At 37.5% G+C, this 19,795-nt stretch overlaps 1 protein-coding gene across 4 annotated transcripts in view; it reads right to left on the bottom strand.

The window, feature by feature from the left end:
* The window catches only part of LOC132907998 (tyrosine-protein phosphatase 99A-like), a 423,216-nt gene that overhangs the window by 32,087 nt on the left and 371,334 nt on the right, over nucleotides 1–19,795 (bottom strand). For all 4 annotated transcript variants that reach the window (XM_060961501.1, XM_060961500.1, XM_060961502.1 and 1 more), the window contains exon 4: nucleotides 9,560–9,741. In XM_060961501.1, coding sequence (XP_060817484.1) covers nucleotides 9,560–9,741 — 182 coding nt within the window. The remainder of the gene's footprint in view (nucleotides 1–9,559; nucleotides 9,742–19,795) is intronic.

The raw sequence follows: 19,795 nt of genomic DNA on the forward strand, positions 1-19,795 counted from the left end.
GAGAACGGTCATGGCGGTTAAAATATAGAGAAACTGTTTAGAAACGGGACCAAGGGGTGGAAGTAATTTGGTGGAGTTCGTTCTCTGCAATGTGGGTCAAAGTTACAATAAAGTAGAGTAGCTTCTGTAAAGTGTCTTAGATACGGAAAACACCTAATTCAGATATTTATCGCCAAAGAATCGAGAATACGATTTTGCATAACGCTTGATGCTACTTGCACGCCAAGTTAAATAGACAAGGGGTACAAAGAGGCAGAGAGAGAGAGAGAGAGAGAGAGAGAGAGAGAGAGAGGAAGATGGAAAAAAGAGAAAGTTTCGTAGTATCTCATTAACAACTGCAAAGAGGTAGAACGTTTACCGGCTGTAAAATTAATTATTCTCTGAAGGCATATCTATTTGCGCGGAGAGATTGGAGTTCGCTCCGGGTTGCAAAGATCAAAGAAGCTTCCGGTAAACTCGTAGAAATGTTATTAAAAAAAGAAACAGGTAAACATAAATACAGTTATCCAGAGTTCTTAAGAGAAACTAGGTTGAATAACGAGTCGTGTGATAAGATGCTAACATTAACGTCGGCCGGTGCAGCGCTGCGCTGATTTCGACGCCACTTTCATTCGAGTCGACTCGCGTTTCATCATCCCTTTCGATCTCTCTGTTTATTAGCCTTTATCGCTCATCGACGCTCACGTGTCTCGTATTGACGGTATTAAATACACGGCCTTCTATTAATTACCCGTTTATTACCCCGATAACTGTCATTATCTCGTTATAGCAACACAATTATTGCCATCTAGCCTAGGTACTTCACCTATCCGTTGATGTATGGATGATAATATATCTATGTATGTAAAATAAAACGTAAACTCGACTGTATACTAGACATTCCTCGTTGATGTGCTATCATTTTACTAATCCTCTATCGACCATCGTGCGGTTCAGCCACCAACGTATTTTCGAAATTAATTTTCCTGTATAACATTTCCACGTTTACGTACAATATTCGACAGTTCGACACGACGAACAATCGTCATTTTCTGCCTCCAGGCTTACAAATAATTGCTTTATGTCCAATGTTCTCCGACTAATTAATTATTAATCAGTTGAATTATTCAGGAATATGTACAGTAGCGGACAAAAGTTTAAGACGAAATGGAAGAAATAAATAATTGATTTACTTTCCATAAAAAATATAAATACGGTGTTCTACTTTTGGTATTAACTAATTGTACATTTGTTTGTACACTTAGAAAAAAAATTTCATTTTGATATTTTGCTCAATAGCTAAGTTATAAAAAAGGAACGAAATCTGTATAATATTTCGTCGGTCAAAAGTTTAAGACTATACAAAAAATATTAATTTTTGGTTAAAAAATATACACAATTTTTGTTTAAATTCAATATTTTGTTCAATATCCGTTATTTCTTATCCCTTCGGTACATCTTCTTGGCATAGAATCTATTAATTTTTTATATTAATCTACCGTAATATTATTCCAGGCTGTTTCAATCGTAGAGTAAAGTTCATTTAAATTTTTCGGTTTATAACCTTGTACTGTCTTTTTTATGATGCTTCACAAATTCTCGATTGGGTTAATGTCTGGTGATTGCGACGGCCACGGCAGCACGGTGATATTTTCTTCTTGAAAAAACTGTTTCACAACCCGAGCCGTGTGCTTCGGATCATTATCATTTTGAAAAATAAAATCATCACTCATATTGTTGCGTGCAAAAGGTAACATTGTGTTCTTGAGTATGTCCTTGTATTGAAAACGGTCCATAATTCCATTGATACGACATATCGGACCAGGGCCGCTTCGAGAAAAACACGCCCACACCATAACGTTGCCACCACCATGTTTAAGAGTTTTTAAAACGCACTGTGTTTTCAAACTTTCGCCAATTCGACGTCTAACGTACCGTATCCCGTCAGAACAGACGCGATTGAATTTCGATTCGTCAGAAAACAATACCTTTTGCCAATCTTCACTTGTCCAATGCTTATGAGCTTTAGCAAATGCAAGTCGTCTTTTTCGATTCCTAGAACTCAGCAGTGGTTTCTTTTGGGGTTTTCGTCCTCTTAAGTTAAAGTCTTCTAATCTTCTCCTAACAGTTCTAGCACTAATTTGTGTATCGTTTTCATAGTTTATCTCCGCAGCAATATTATTTGCACTACGAAAACGATCCTTTTCGCTCAATCGATGAATCCGGCGATCCATTTTCGGTGTTGTTTTCCGTGGTCTTCCGTTTTTCGGTTGATCGCAATACATGCCTGTCTTTAAACATTTATACCAAGCTTGTTTACAAGCTGTTTCTGACCTGTTCACTATATTTGCTATTTCGGTGAAGGTTTTACTTTGCTTTCGCAGCCTTACGATTTGTTCCCTTTCGTTTTCAAGTAAATTCTTTGATTTACCCATAGTCTGTTCCTACCTAAATGAATTTTAAGCAATAAAAGGTACACTAAACAATGATTTTGACATTCCAGAATCAAAATGTTCAAAAACTGTACTCGTACTCACGTTTTACACAGATCGTCTTAAACTAATGTCCACTGTTTCCAAGTGCTAGGCGGTAACTAACTGTTGTAACTCCTACATTGTTTGTATTTAACAACTGACTGTCTGAGGTTACGAAGGTCAAACATACAGCTACGTTATTCCAAAGAGACAAACCGAATAGAAGAACAATATGCGTATAAGATGTTTGTAATCCGGTTTACAAATCATCGTCTTAAACTTTTGTCCGCTACTGTACCTATTCCGGTAATGTTATACCTATCAAGGATACGTCGAAGTACTCCAAAATTTGATAGTCGAATTTCATTAAGTGAACAAAATAGCGTGCTGTATTGTATTTACACATCTATTTATTAAAATCCATATCAGGAACTTCATAGCGACGCAATGTCAGTTGCTTTTTCGCAATTCGACGTCAAAGATTTCTCCTTGGATCGGGCGTTTCTGAAAAATTCATTCGTCTCATCGCGAGAAAAACATGCTGTCACGATTGACGTATTACTCGTCGCTCGCCATCGAGCAAAGGTTTGTCATCCTGTTTCAAACGCGTGTTCACCTCTACTTGGAAAGACTTCATCGATCTTCAGATAGGATGTCACATCGTTCGTAGTTCGTAGTGATTTGAGCACGCGAAACAACCAATCGAATTACGGTTTTGAATTACTCGTACGAACTATGTTTGGCTGAATGTACGAATCCAAGAAGCTTGAATTATGATACGAAACAGTTCAACCAAGTTTCTTTTACGAAACATAAGTCAATCGTAAAAGTCCACATACATTTCATTCGAGTCTGAAATATGATCGTTGACTGTGCGAATTTTCTTGATGGATTAAAGCACGCGTTGTTAAAGGTAACATTGTTAAAATAGTTGTTAAACACATTTTATTCATTTTCACTTTTGATACGAAAGAAAAAGTAGAAAAACATAAAATACGATGTTACACATATTACATACACCCGTGTACCTGCATGAAATTATAAAAATAAGAAAATAAATCATAAACACTAAGCCATCAACAAATCTCAGATTTGTATGAGTTAAACGTTTTACAAATACATTGGAAATAATTATATTGATATGTAAAACATAAATAATTCTGTGATAAACTGCATTTTTACTTTTTTTTTTTTTGGTATGTCACCGTATACGATTTCTCCAATCGAAGAGTCTAACAAACCTGACCGATCTGACATAGACATGTATCCACAACGAAGTGACGAGGAAAATAACTTCATCGGCTCTGGCTATTTACTATCCGACTAGAATTTTGTGAACATGGAATCTTCTTTTTTTAACGTCAAAATTTTCACTGCGTCAATGTTTTGCTCGATCGCGCAATGTTATTTTTAACTGTACCAGGGAAAACGGCGCTTAAACGTCGCTTCCGGTCGCGAGTATCGGAAAACACACAGCAGGAGAAACACAGCGAAAAACAAAAACCGGATCTGGGGTGTACAATATCTCCAAACGAATATAATGGCGTTCGATTTAACAACTCGTAACGTTTCTATTCGTTTCTTTCTTTTCTTCTTGATCACCAATCCTCGTTTCTAGGATGATGGCTTTGCTAATATGGTGCTCACGCATGGATTCATATTGGCGTCGACTCATGTTCCCTGGTATTTAAATCAGTTATTGACACGAATCCGCGTGATCGCCTATGCGGGCTAGCCTTGATTACCAGATAATTATTCCTTCCTCACGTGCTACCATAATGAACGTGCCTCTGGCTGTGTACGCCAGTTTATGTATTTAATAGCACCGATTTCGCGTGCCTCTCCCTATTCCGCTCCAGGCAATAGTTCGCGACGCGACTCCCATGTTTCGATTCGATTCGATTCGATGAAGCATCAAAAACATCGCCGGCTAGATTTCGATGCCTGGTGTCCATTTTCGCCCGTATTTGTCAGGTCGGTGAACACGTCGCGATTTTTTCCATCGAGCTTAATGCGTGTCCCGTGGCCTGATTTTAATTGATTTCGGACATTTGACGATCGGTTTTAACGCGCACAGATCTACTTTCGTTACAGGATTAACGTTCGAGTGCTATTGAAACGACAATTTTTTAAAGTATTTCTGCAGTGGATGAAAATCGCGTGAGAAAAATATGATAAGCCCATTTCCGTTGATTGTTTGATTTTTCTGCAACTCTGCGTAACTCTACTGTAATGTTACTTGTATTTTTAGATGTTCAGGAAGCTAATAAAATACATGTTTAATATCAAAAAACAAACGATGAGATAATTTGAACATAGGAATTGGTTAACAATGTATCGAAAATTGCTTTTCTACAAATAATGGGAATTGTGCCGTATCGTGTTTTTCATCTGTGATTTTTACACATTTTGACTGAGGATTGATTTTTATGGCGTAGAAGTAGAGAAAAAGTTTTCTTACGAGATTCAATTAATTAATTATTGTTGATATTTGTAATTTATCTGTATAGAAATATCCGATGGATCGTAGAACGTTTTATAGCGCGTAGAAATTAATAGGTATGCAGAACTAGTCTTCGTCGTTAATCTGTTTCAGTAAACCGGTTTATTAAACGTGCGGTTATTGCTTCGTTAATTAAGCTATTTGAACAGCGAGCATATTACCAATACTGGTTTATTGACATTCTAACGTAGATATGTCTCGTATCAGGCGTTAATTCGATGCAATATGTGAAAAGCAAAAATGTGCCGCATTTTGTCATGAAAGACGCATTTTGCGTTACAATTACGCGGTGAATTTCAGTATTACAATATAATTTAGTACACTATTAAAATACTGTATACAAAAGCAAGATCGTTTACTTTCTTAAAAAATATTTAATTAAACAATGTGTAACTACCATAAAAGTAATTTGAAGTTAATATTTTATATAATCTCTTCTTTTTCTTTGTTGAATACATAATTGTTTTATAAGCTCATTTCATACTTCCTACCATTCTGCTTTCAGTTACAGTATTTCAAAAGACTGTTTTATATTTTTTTTAAATTCTATTTTATCTCTCGGCTTTTGTTCTTTGTTTCTCTGATTCATATCTGTTCTATTTTAAATCAGGGATTACGCATATTTACCAAAAGATTTTTAAAAAATTTAGGGACAAAAAAGAACAATGAATAAGCAATACAGAAAGGGTAATATGAAAAGATTAAATATGAGAATAACGCGTAGAAACATTTTTAAAACCATATTTAATTATCCCTTTATCCGTGTTTTTGTACGGTACGCATTATATTCGTATGCATAAATGAATCTGAAATTATGAACGCTTGCTTAGTTTTCGTTTCTTTCCAGTTTTTACGTAGTAGTGTTACGATCGACTGATAATACAATAAATTGCTTTCGGCATTCGAGTCTCGAAGATTTGACGTGTTAATCGCATTTTTCCCCACGATTTTGTTGGAACTGTTCGGAGCCAACTAAACGAATTACTCGAGTAATACGATATATCAATCGATGGCTCATTGTAACTCGATATTTGCCCGGGATACATGTTGTTTAAATATCACACGTTGAATTTTCCGTGAAATCATTCAGCCCTGGCGGTTTAATTAATTCGTGTGTTTAGATATTGTTAGCGGAGAAATGTGATATTAATAATTAATGCCATTATATTGACGAGTTGTTAAATGTAATTTTCGAAACCCGTGGAAAATCGAGGGAGTTTTTCCGTTCTGACCCAGCTGACCTGGAGATCAATACTTCCGATCGTTTCATCCATGCGTTAAATTAATTTTCCATATTAATAAATCGTCAACGTATTAATTATCACCGTGTTAGTCTGTGACATACATGAATTACGAGCGCGTAATATTTATCTTGTTTTTTAAGAAAATGAAAAATACACAGTGACTTACGAAAAGCATTGGAACATTTAATTTTATGAATGTAAAACGTGTGTTATATTAAACATATCGGAATTTCATTAGTATCATAATGAGATCCGATTATTATGTATATATTGGTAAATTTTGAAACAAATTTGTAAATAAAAGCTACAGGTATTTAGTGTATTTAGAAGATGACAAAAATACTATTTAAACATGATTTAGGATGGCTATACAAAGATTGCAAAAGAACGATAGAATAAGTACAATTTTGTTAACTTTCTGATTTTAATTATCATCAATATTTTTGATGTACATATTTCTCAAAAGAATGACATAACCAAATTTAATATAAAGATAGATTGCCGATATGAGATCGCATAAAAGCTACTGGACTTTAAAATCGTTCTTATATGAAAAGTAAAAAATGTGACGTATTACGGTTTTCCCTTGTGGTTTCTGTATACTAATTTTTAACTGCATACAACAAACGTATTGTAAATTCGATATATATATACATTTCACATTAGTTCCAAATAATAATATAATCACGATAGTCGTGTTTTGCTACGCTATTAGTAAAACTTCTATAAGTTTCTATAAGGCTACGGTAAGCACAACGTTTGTGCGGGAATCCACGTTTTACGGAAGCGGTATAAACATCGCTCCGAATAGTCGTCATGCAAGTGAGCGCGTCCATTTAGCAAAGCTATTTCAATTTTCTCAAAGCAAATGCACGCTGAACAAGCTAAAATTGCGATGGCTGAAACTCTAGCCACAGGTGTTATTTACTAATGTTAGCTGGTGCAGTATCAATAGTTACGAAATTCATTGTGCATTAATTAACAAATCCGAAACAATAGAACAAGGGAACTGTATATACAGTTCCGTGGAAGTCAAACTAATTTTTGATTGTTATTCCATGGTATACTCTCTGGCCACCGAACCAGAATTAGGCACAAAATTGTCGCTATTTTAAATTTCTTATAAAAATCTGAAATCTCTAAAATTTAAATTCATCATAGACATTCCTCTAATCGAAAGCTCTAATAGATAAACAATTAACACGATTCACATATGTAAATATCACTGAAGATATTTGAAGCCACAGTTGAAATCACAGACGATATTTTAACTTTAATTTCCTAGAACTTGTCTTACGAAAGACAAGAAAAGACATAGAAAGCAATACTCTTACTTTGTCTTTCTTCCTATCTAAAATTCGTTTACGCCCTTTAATTGTAAAGATTAAAAAATTGAAAAATATCAAAAATTTCAGATGATCCTAATTCGACGACCAGCTACTAGGAAATTCCACGTATACTAAAACCACGTGCTCTCATTGTCCTGCTCCTCCATTCTTCACCATTCTTCGCCAGCAATCGAAGGACGGATCGATCCTTCTCTTTTTCCCCACAACTTCCTGCCTCCGAACAACGAGGCTGTAAGAAGACTAGCTAAGAAATTCTATGTATATTAAACTAAAGCATCCGTTTCCGACCCGGTATCAAATATTCAGTGGGGAAAATCTCGTGCAGCTAATCCCATCAGCGAGACATCTACAGTGTAACGCGCTAATTGCCATAGCGATACGCATGGGAATTCAGGTCTGGAGGGCAGGCGCGCGCTAACTATCGGCGCCTTTGTCACAGTCATCGTCGTCGTCGTTGTCAACATAGTCGCGATGCAAAGTTTGTCGAGCGTCGTGGGTATACATACAGCAGGCGTCGACCAATCCCGGCGGCGTTGACAGAATTTATAGGGCTTAGCCGAGGCGCCCGTCTGTTCAACCTATTTTCTGCCTTGAACGTGAGACGAAGACGAACCAATGAGCCAAAGAACGGTTCAACGGAGAAAGAGGAAAGCTGGACTGCTCGAGTTAAGCACGACTATACATTGCTCCTTCCGGTGCTGCAATTAGCGCCTCCTTAGTTGGCTACGCCAGTCTCGTGACGATGCCTGGCCGCGGAAAACCGGCCGTGCAAACCATTCTTCTCGCTCTTCTTCCTCCTTCTAGTCTTGTTCTTCCAACCCCTTTTCTTTATATGTATAGCGCTACAGTTCCAGAGTTTCTACCCTCCGTTGGATTCGGAACGGTTACTCCCGCGAGCCTGAACATTGCCCCGAAGGGACTCGTTCCAACGGGCATCTTTCGTGGAATTTTATGTCTATTATCATTCCCTCTGATGTTTTCGGCTAATATCGTTCTCAATGTCTCTCGAGAAGTTATAGGGAGTTGGTCAAGGAATTGGCGATGAGTATTCGAAGAAAAGAGAGGGGAGATGACGTTGAGTGAATAAAAAGGAAGCAATGTTTGGTTATAACGTTGGGATACGATACTGTAGGAACGTTGAAATTTTAGATAGATTTTCAGTCGAAAATATGAAATAATGAAAAATGGATTCAAGATTCGAACGAAGACAATCTTTAGTCGATTCGATTTCCTCAGGATCGAAACTCTCAACTCTTCGACTCGTTTCTCAATTACATCGCAATTTTAACAGTTAACCCATTTGAAGCTTCACACGAAAATTTAAGTTCGTCTGCCGCCGGCAATTTAAACGCGAAGCTGTGCGTTGCAGTGATAAAATACTTAAACTTGATTGTACGTAATTTCTGAGTGGATTACTTTTAATGCGAAATAAATGTATATTAAACGTTATTACATTAATGGAATTTCCTTTAAAGACAATATTAAAAGGTAATAGATATTAGTACGTGCAGAATGAAAAATGCTAAGGAATTTAATGAATAAGTTAAACATACATGAAACGTAAGCTAACGAGTACGATCTTCATATCTATTGTCTTTAGCATTTTCTTATAATATTACGTTATAACATTCATAAGACATATACTTTTAAGTTCGAAATTTTTAAATACAACTAATATTGCGTAGAGAAACAGCGAAAACAATAGATTGCACTCGTAACAAATGTACGTCAACGTAAAAGTGACAGATTAAGCGTTAAAATCTCACAAGCACAATAAACACTTTTGCCAGGTAAATCTTCTAAAACTTTTCAACTAAAATAAAACTCACGATAAATAACTTGGCATAAACATTCGCTAATTCTCGATCACTCGTCATCCACACGAATTCTCATTCCCCCAATACACGATCGAAGCTCAGCTAGGAGCAAGTTTGTGACCAATCGAGGGCGTTCAAGACAGAAGATTAATAGTAGTTCACGGTAGAGGTATAGATATACAGAAAAACATACGTTCTCGAAGGGTGACGGAGTGGAAAGTCTCCTCGCTGGGTTTGCTCCGTCCCATGGCGTTCACTGCCGATACACGAAAGCTGTAGACGGTAAACGGTTGCAGGTTCTCGATGTTATAGGTGGTATCGTTGCTTGGCGTTATGATTTCTTCTGTTGCGTTCCATGCTCCACCTACTCCCGTTCTGAAAACAATCGCCCGTTAGTCGTTAGTACGGTCCGTGTAAATAAGAGCGATGATTTGAGGGGAAAAGCTGTCGTTTCGAAAGCTTTTGTTCGCCCTCACAGTTTTGTTTATGGAGTAATTGCACGCGTGCGCGAAAGTTTTGAAATATCCTGCTGTTAGTAAAGCGGGTACGCTGTGCTAAAAATATTCCTTTTATTCCGATAGATTCAGAAAATAAACGATTTCAAAAACCGCCCGTGTCATCGTACGTCTATACCCTATGAATATATCTTTTACGTGCGTTAAAGGTTGAAAGTATAGGCTGTAAAAATAAAATATTTCTCATTATATATACGGGCGAATTACGCGACAGCACTCCGATCATCCGAAATATCGTAACATGTCATGGCAAACGTTGCACGTTTCGCGGTTGATTAGAATTCAATGGATCGTCAACGAGAAACCGACGATTGTATTTAGAAATTAATGGTAGCGACGGATCGCTGACGATCCGGATGTAACGTGCTTGGATCGGATGTAAATCGACTGCGTGGACTGCGCGCGCGATTAATTAATGGCCCCGTGTCGGCTCGCTGTGAACAAACAATACCGTTTTGCTACGACCCACCGGTTCTACCTACCTAAGTTCCGATGACGGAAACATCGTTCGACGTAGAGTAATGAGTGGTCGAAGACGCAACACGCCTGCCTCTGCTGCGAGATTTTACTCTCTCGTACGTTATACGCGATTCTGCTCCTCCCCCGTCTCCTTTATCCCTAATTAATACCATCCATTAATTGTCCCACGACCCGTTTCGGAAAGTTCTCTGGCAACCGTGCTCTCGAGTAATTGCCACAGTTTCCGTTGGGCCGAGTCGGTTTTTTGCCGGTAGAAAGATTCGTTGGCTTCTAAATTCTAAATGGTAACACTATATTCGATACGAATTACCTATCGATTAGATATCGACCGCTGCTTCTTTTCCAAGAAAGTCGAAAAATTCTAAATGTCAAAATTACTAGCATTAATGGTAAATTATTCAATTTTCGGTTGTCGTGTTCACGTTTGAGAAGAATAAGTTAAATTCGCTTGGATTTTGAAGTCTTTGGTACCAGTACATTTGACGTTCAAAATATAAAACGGAAAAATTTTATTTCCACTTCACATTTCAGAAAACCAATTTAATTAATTCGTTATTCTGTTGAAGAATACTGGATATTTCAGTTGGCTCGTTCTTGCGTTCCTTGTGATACACGATGTCCTAATTGTCCTAATTGAAACCATTATATAACCTGTACATTTTTCCCGAATCTGAGTTTCCTCAAAAAACGTGTACTGCGAATATCATAACGAGCAATGGCGTTTCTTCTTTTTCTATTCTTCGTCGAAACTCGGTTTCGGTTCGACAAGCCATTTGAAACTGTAGAATTTTTAAGCACCGGTTGGTTCCATTCTGTTCATTCTCGGTTATAATGGAAGTAAATTACTCGACTGATATTTCAATAGATTTTGTAAATTTATTTTCTTTTTCCTAGCTTGTTGTTAATAAAAATTTTCAAGTGGTGCATGCGTTTCATTCCTTTCTCTTCATTTTTATTCTTGGTTTGTTGGGTCACAAAATTATGTTTTTTAGCCATTTAGCGCGATCGTTTTTCTCGTCTATGTAACGCGATATATGGTTCCAATTTGGATTTAGTAATTGAAACTGGTACCGCGTTTATTTCAGAAACATGATCATTGAATACGGTCGATGAAACAACGTATTAGTTTCACGGTGTATTTACATTTCCGGTAATTCTGAATACGGTTTATCGAACATTGTACAGAAAGCTATAATGAGAATTTCTCACATTCCTAGTCATTAATGAAATATCAAAACAGGTTAAAAAAATATGTGAAGAGGTCAACAACATTGACAGTTCAATATTGTTGATATCTCGATGTGACTGACATTTGCGATTTGGCGCCACTAATAATTCGTTGCCAATAATATCTTGCCTTTACTGTCACTGAATAGGCTATGGTTCAAAAATATAAAAGTAAAATGTACAAATAAATATATTTAACTAATTTGTTTTCTTTTTACTGATCATTCTTCTTACAAATCAATAAAGGTAATAAATGTTAAAAGTTCACATTATTTTTGTAATACATAACGCAAATGTTAAAATTAACAGACGGAAATGTATTTGTCTTTTTATTTGAAATCCTCTCTTCTGACATTTAAATAAATTCTTTAATTTCTAGTTCAGTTTCAGTTCCGTAAATAACGTGAAATTCGCCAGAAATAATCACTCACAAAAATTACGTATAGTTAATGATAAAGAGGACTAGTATAAAATGTAATACAAATATAGCAGCACGATCGCTCCATTTTAATCATTGCCGTTTTAATCGTTATTTCTGCGATTTATAAAACTTTATTATGTCATACAACTTGATGCATGTGTTTTTGGTATTGTTCGCAAGAAAAATATTCAATGATTTTGTCGGCTGGCACAGGTAAATTGTTTAAACGGTTGAATCAAGAACCTGATGTTTTTACAATAGATTTATTTGGCAATACGTTCAACTATCTGTTATGTTTAAAAGTTGTTTCTCAAAACAGTAGACGCGGAGAGGAGCAACGAGGAAAATGGGATAATACGTGGACTATTTTAAAATTTTTTTTCAGCAGAATCCCTTCGCTCGTTTTACATGTCGCGAATCGTTCGATTCGCCTCTCTAACTCCAAAAATCAGCGGGACACAGAGAGATGAGAAATCGCGTATAAAAATTATTTCCAATCCCGCAACGTGACGATTCCCTCGGGAACGGCGCGAAAATAAAGCCGATAACTCGTTTCCAATTAACGTCACTTGCTCATCGTTTATTCGGCTCTTCGATTTGCTTATCGTTTGTACAAGCAGATCATTTCAATTTTGGTCACGCTCGGGACACGATCATTCACTGGCTTTTCCAACGCGGGCGAAATCGATATCGTTGTACCCGCGTCGATTTAAATTCACCCCGACTATTTTCCCCTTCGACTCACCCTCCCATCCGCTCGTTATTAGATCCGCGTTTACCGGCACGACTGTGTATCGATTTCGAATCTATCGCAGTCTAGTTGTCTCGGCAAAGGAAAAATGGAAATTCGATAAGTCAACTGTTCTTCCCGTCTCGTGTACGAACTGAAGGGAGTGGGACGAATTCGTGAAAAAAGATCACGCAAACTTGAAAACTCGGAATTCGTTTCATTTTGAAAGTCTGTGTCCGCCGCCACTGAAAACGACAGTTCGCCCGTTCAGTTCTGCCAAACTCTCTGCTTTTCCAGCCGACGAAAAGTTTTACCCTCAAAGGGATACGGGCGGCGTTTCCCAAGAAACGAGTCACCGTATCAGAAATTTTGATTCGTCGCTCGTTCCCAGCGTGGCCTTCCCCGTGCCCCCAAAATAAATCGTCGTCCTCTAACTTTTCGATCAACGAGCATCGTCCATAAGAGGGAAATATCGTCGTATGAGACAGAGGGCATTCGTCTTTCCTAGGAACGGATTCAAGTTTCCACAGCTTGTGTGACAATTTCTCCATCGTGTTATGTGGGCATGATCAGTAGAATTATCTTGCAAATACTCTTTCGATTCGAGCTCGGTCGCGGAACTTTTACAGTATCCATTGCCATTCGAATAGAAAGAGAGACTACTCTCGTGAATATCTCTTCGTCCCTTTTTTTCTCCCCTTCTTTTTTCCCCTTTGATCTCAATCGGGAATCAAGTTGTCGATTTTATTTCAAACGAGAGAGGAAAAAAAGAGAAATAGGAAACGATAGAGAGGGGAACAACGACAAGAGTAACGTTTCGTTGGAATTACTCGGCTAAATCCAGATTTGCAACGGTCGCAAAACAGGAATCGATATTATAGTACGTATTGCGTTATTTCTCCGCAATCCAGAGTTATCGAGCTGTCCGGTCTTTACGAGGATCGTGTCGCGCGACTCGACATTGCGTGTGCGGAAACTTCGTGTGCAGGCTATGTACCGCGGGCGAAAATAACACCGTGACTGGGCTTCGAGCGTGATTATCATAACGACGACTCGACGAGACGCGACGTGAAACCGGCCTCTGCAACCTGTTTGATTCCATCGATTTCAGAGAGCTTTTTTTCTTCATCAGTTTTCTTTCACTCTCTTTCTCTCTCTCTCTCTCTCTATCTATCTATCTATCTATCTATCTCGTTCTCACTTCCTCTGAACCATTGCCTGACAGATAGTGCATCGAACCGTTAGAACAGCTTCGACGACAGAGAAACCTTTCAACGACAGACGTCGATATTAAAAGTGACCGATATCTGTCTCCCCTCGAAAAAGTCGGAATACCCGGCTGTTTTCGACCAGCGTAATACCATGATTGGCCATTGAACGTACGCTCATGCGAGCGGAAAATTGTATACCGTGAACAACTATAGTATTAGATGCTTGTTGCGGATTTCGAACCGATCGAAACATCATATCGTGTAATACGACCAAATGAATTTCTATATCATACGGTTGCCACATGTGGGGTCGTCGTCCTGTGACACGCATTTTATGTATGAAACATCGAGGCCAGTGAAAATCTATCTTTCCCTGTGTTGAAATGAATTATTCGCGATCGAAGATTGAACAGAGATTTCGCTTTGTTTGCCGTTCACCGCAATCCGCGGAATGAAAAACGCCGAATGCCGCGCACGAGAATTTTAATAGAAATAACGATAAAAGGGACTGCAAAATGGAAGAATTTCCCCGTTTTTTCGAGGGAACAGGATGGGACGATCTAACTTTACCTACCGATAAATTGCGAATTTCTTTCAGACATATCGCCTTTCATTTCGATCAGTGCGGATAATGGAAAAAGCATTTTACGCAATTATCAACGACGAGGATTTTGTTCGCGTTTAAATTTTCCCGCGGAGAATGTTTCACGAATTTTGTTATCCAGGCTCAACCGAGTTTCTCTTTCGCTTCTTTTTTTTTTTTTTTTATACCTTTTAATTTCCAACGCGGCCATTTGAATCCGCGCCGATATCGCCCTAAAATTGTAAACGCCCGAGATAACGAAGAGTTTTCATGGTCGAACGTGACCGAACTATGAAATTGAATAACTGTGAAAGGACGATCTTTCAAATTTTGAGATCAAAACGTTTCAACGCCCAAAGTATGAAATGTCGCGCTTGTCTTTCGGTTTCATATATCGTTTTGGGAATGTCATTCCTTTTTTAACAATTCAAAAAGAACCAGGGAGTCATACTTAAATCACGTCATCTATGAGCATTTGCGTACTTTCTTTTAAATTATTGAAGATATAACATCCATTTCAACAAATTGAATGCTTCAATATAATTTCACCCCACAGTTTACTTCAGGCAAATACACATATACGGTTAATAGATATTGATCGCTGTTAAATCTTAATTGAAAATCGTTAATATCAATTAGCATAAACAAAAGAGCAATACGTAATTTATTGGAGGCGAATTAAAATTGGCGTATAGAGACATTTCAATAAAATGATTGAAATGTGCGTTTCTATTCATGTTTTAAAAGTTTATACAAATATCATCAAGTGTCAGCTATTCATTAGAGATAAACATTATAGTAATATGAGTACACTACCGCTTGTAAGCATCCAGACTCTTGCTTATTTTTGAAAAGACGTAATTTAATTCATTAATTGAAGTTCAATTGCATTCCGTATCATCATTTCGTCGTTATAACATGATAAAATCGATTTTCAGAAGATTAATAGATGTACACTGAAATATTGGCATCTGTAAACGTGAGACAAGTTACAACACAATTTGCACAATCAGCAATTTACTCAATTAGCAAAATTCACAATAACATATTCTGGAAACGTTATTTATCCCCAGATTATCTACATACATAGTCTCTAAAATAGAGATAAGATAAGTATTTCTAAACTCATATCGTAATTAATTCAAGCAATAATATATGAAACATATCGATGAATCACTTTCCAAATTGTAATATATTGTCGGCCAATTCCTAAATAAATAATTCAAATTTATTATTTGATGATCCTATAAGAAGGTTCCAAGTATTGTTTCTAGCCATTGCTTTCTCAATAATTTATATATTTTTATAAATCGATTAACATACGCAAATACATATAGACAGCGGTGTATCTACGAACGAATCTGTATTTTATTCAAGCATCGTTATTCATGCAGGATATAAAAAGTTCTCGTATTATAAGAGTTAAACACCTTCATAGAGAGGACGTTTCGGAAAACCTTTCATCCAGGCGTATTCATGCCAGACACCCGCGGGACAGATCTCACGCAATCTCATCGCATTACGGCCAAAACAAAAGGGGCTGGCACGGACTAAGTGTAACGAGAAAAAAGAAGAATCGCATGGCGCACGGTGTGTTTACGCTTTTACAATTCAAACGTCCGTCCTGTGGCTCGCGTTACGACGAAATCAACGATCCTCCCCTACCTACGCTGTGTCTTCTTTTTTATTTTTCGCCTCGCTTCCCCGTCGTAATACTCTCGCCGTTATTAAATCATTTCACGGACGAAACGATCCATAAAAATAAAACTCGATATATATCGAGATACAACGGGGGTGGTTACGAGCGCACTATATCATCATTGACAACCATCTTGTAAAAATAAACTGTCCCGTGAGCACCACCGCACGTAATTCACTTCTGTGACGCGTTGACGCCGGGCCGTCTGTCCTCTCGTCACTCTCGCGCCAGACTGAAATTTTTTAACAATTCCCCATTTGTCTTGCGTACCGTTTTACCGTGTTTAGTAACTTTCGTTTTCGTTACAAATTATCATGGAAAATTTAAAAATATTTTAAGGAATACTTTAACCTCCTTATTGGAATTTTAAAATTATATTGAAATTGTAATTAGAATATATACAGTGGTAGAAATATTTGCATGCATTCTTATCTTCCAATGAGGCGTTTTCTTGGCAGAAATATACATTTCATTTTCTTGGTATCAAAACTTTGTAGTTATAGGAAAGTACTATTATCAATACAACTATTATTATACACATTGTCATACTATAGTCTACATGTACTACATTAGTACAACTCTACTACAATTGATGAACCCACAATGTTTTGTAAGACGCGAATAATCTTTCGCTGTTTATCTATTTAACTGTTACGTTAATTTAACTCAATTAATATCGATAACCTGCATAACTAACGTTATTATGACTTACGATATTTTTTATTCCTGGTTTCCACGTATCAAAAGGTGGAACGAAAAGTGAATTATTTCCATTACGTTTAAATTAAGGTTTTCGCCTGACAAACGTATCTATAGAGTGACGGGGTCACTTGGAGCATGTAAAGGCGCGACAGCCACGTGAGCTGGAAACAGGCTACCTCTGTCGTGAATGTATTCCACTTGCCGAAGTTCGGTTAACGAGCAAATCACGTTACACGTGATATCGCGTTCTGAGAACACTATCTACGAGGGTTAGCCGTGCTACATTAGCTCAGGCTCGCGCAATTAATTAAGTTACAAGCGGTTTAATGGGGATCTAGTTATCTCTTTGATTGGCCCACTTCCGCTCGTGCCCGCCGAATTTCTCTGGCGCACTTATTTCCGGTTTCCACCTTCTACGAGAAGGAGGAGATGGCCCTACCTCGCTATCCTGCGACTTCGTGAAACAAAGAGAACATGCCGGGAAACTGGGTCGTCTCAGAGATAGAGAGAGCTCTGTAAATGATCTCAATTATATTCTTAGTTAACCGGGGGAATGAGCTTCCAGTTCCACTATACGCCCTCTTTTACTACGAGCTACTGTAACTTGCCGCATACAAAATACCATTTTCTCGTGTAAAACTTTAAATGCACATAATTTCTTCAAAAAATTAACTAACTATCACATTATAAATTTCTAGACATGATTTAAGTGTGATTGTGAAGTAAGAACATTCTTTGAATTAGTCAGTGATCCATTAAGCAAACTCCTGCTAATCAAATCCATGTATGTTGACTCTTATTATACATATTGGCAAAAGAAAGATTTTATGTGCGATAGAATTTATTTGTCCCCAATAGTCCCAATTTATAGTTCTAGTTGTAATTTAAGATTTATTGCCCCGAAATTAATTCATTCTCTGAAGAACTAATATTTTTCTTTTATTACGAGCTACCAGTATACAGAATAATGTTTTCTCTTGTAGCACTTTGACCACATGTAGTTCCTTCAAAGCACTAACTTGCTACGTTGTTATAAATTTCTAAACATCGTCTATTTGATCGTAAAGTACAAAATTCTCCGTTGGGAAGGAAGTTTATTTAATAAAATGCAATTTGATAAAACCCAGGGCAATAAAATATCCAATCCATTAAACGAACTTCTGTTAATTAAATCCATGTGTCTGATGAATTGTTACTAGTTGTTGTTAGTAGTAGTTACTAGAATAATAATGCTACGTAGGCAGTGATATGAATCAATGAATTTCTATTGTATGAAACAAAATTTACTTGCCCCTTAATAGGGTCAGATAAAGTTTTTGCTAATTTCATAGTTTTTTGATTCTGAAAACGGTTTATTATTATTAAAATATTGTCTATTGTTTAGAGGAAATAGAAATAAATGTCTATTATTTAAGAGAATGAAAATTAATGTAAATGTAAAATCATGGATCTCATTTACATCTTATATCGAATATTTCTCACGGCAGTCGCCAGAAAACTATCAAGTTTAAACTCTCGAGAATTTTAAATTTTCATCAACGTCGTTTCGACTTATCATATCATTCTAATATGTATTTACAACACAGTCGCGTTGGCTCAAAGGAACACCAATTGGATTTTACGCGCAGTAAATTATAAATCGCAAAGCGATATTCGCAAGCCTTGGTAATTATCGTTGAAAGACGAAATAACTAGTGTTTTGATTGACTTTGACCGGGAACCGAGCTACCGTTTTGAAATTTACGAATTTCAATCGCGTTCCAAACGAATTTCAGCGACTCGCTGAAAACGCGTCGGTTTTGAAACGCGTTCGACGTGCAATCTCGATTAATAACGTTCTATGAAATGGCTGATAGGAACGTTGTTTTTGCCAGCTCCGTTTACTTTCGTCCACGTTTAACCGTTAAAACCGCGTTGAGACTGACTGACTGACGTCGGATAATTATTTCGATTAAACGGACGGCGTCGAGGCGCACAAGGGAATCGTTTGAAAACATGACATCTCATTAATTACATAGTGCACAGGTACTATTAAAATTGCAAACGTTCCGCGTCAAGCAACACCCACAGCACAGAGGGAGCGAGATATAACTATCGAAATCAGCTCTTTTTTATCGCTGTACATGAACATATTCACGCGTAAATACGAAGTTAAAAAGAAGGGAACAAGCTTTAATTTACCCTGCATTGTATATACGTCTGACGGTATTTCTTTTTGCTTGCTATGTATTCCGCTGTCCCTCGTTTCCTACCTTTTCGCTTGCTAATTAAATACATTTTTACCATAATACCATGTTAACAAGGGACAGGTTTTTTTTCTGTGATATTTAAAGGGTGTCTTTTCCATGGTATTTTAAGGGTGACATGTTCTCGACACAGGGCCTATTGTTGACGCAAGAATTATCCGCAACTTTGAAAGGATAGCAACGACGCACGTAGGGATCCGAAACCGGGACGACGTACCGCTACCAAGCTCGATCTCGAGGCTCGTCACGGTACCTGTCAGGGATTTGTGGATCTTGTTGCCGGTGGTATACGTGGTAACCGTACCCAGGGAGATAGCAGACCGATGCGTTGATCTCTCTCTGCATAGTGTACTGTCCACTGCGAGCACGACCGCTGTTTATGCCAGCTTGGAATAGTAAATTGGACCGTATTATCTGGTCGACTGCGTATCGCATCTCTACCTCCTGTTCGAACGAATCGGCAGAACGTCAATGATAATCCTAGGGTTGGTTCTAATTTTGAATAATGCACGCGCCACGTTCGTCCGCGCATCTGTCCTCTAGAATGCGTCAAATTTGCTCGGAACGCTTTTGCAATTAAGAAATTGATTTGGTGAACGATGTAAGTGGTAAAAA

The sequence above is a fragment of the Bombus pascuorum genome, chromosome 6, assembly GCF_905332965.1.
Source record: "Bombus pascuorum chromosome 6, iyBomPasc1.1, whole genome shotgun sequence".
NCBI classification, from domain to species: Eukaryota; Metazoa; Arthropoda; class Insecta; order Hymenoptera; family Apidae; genus Bombus; species Bombus pascuorum.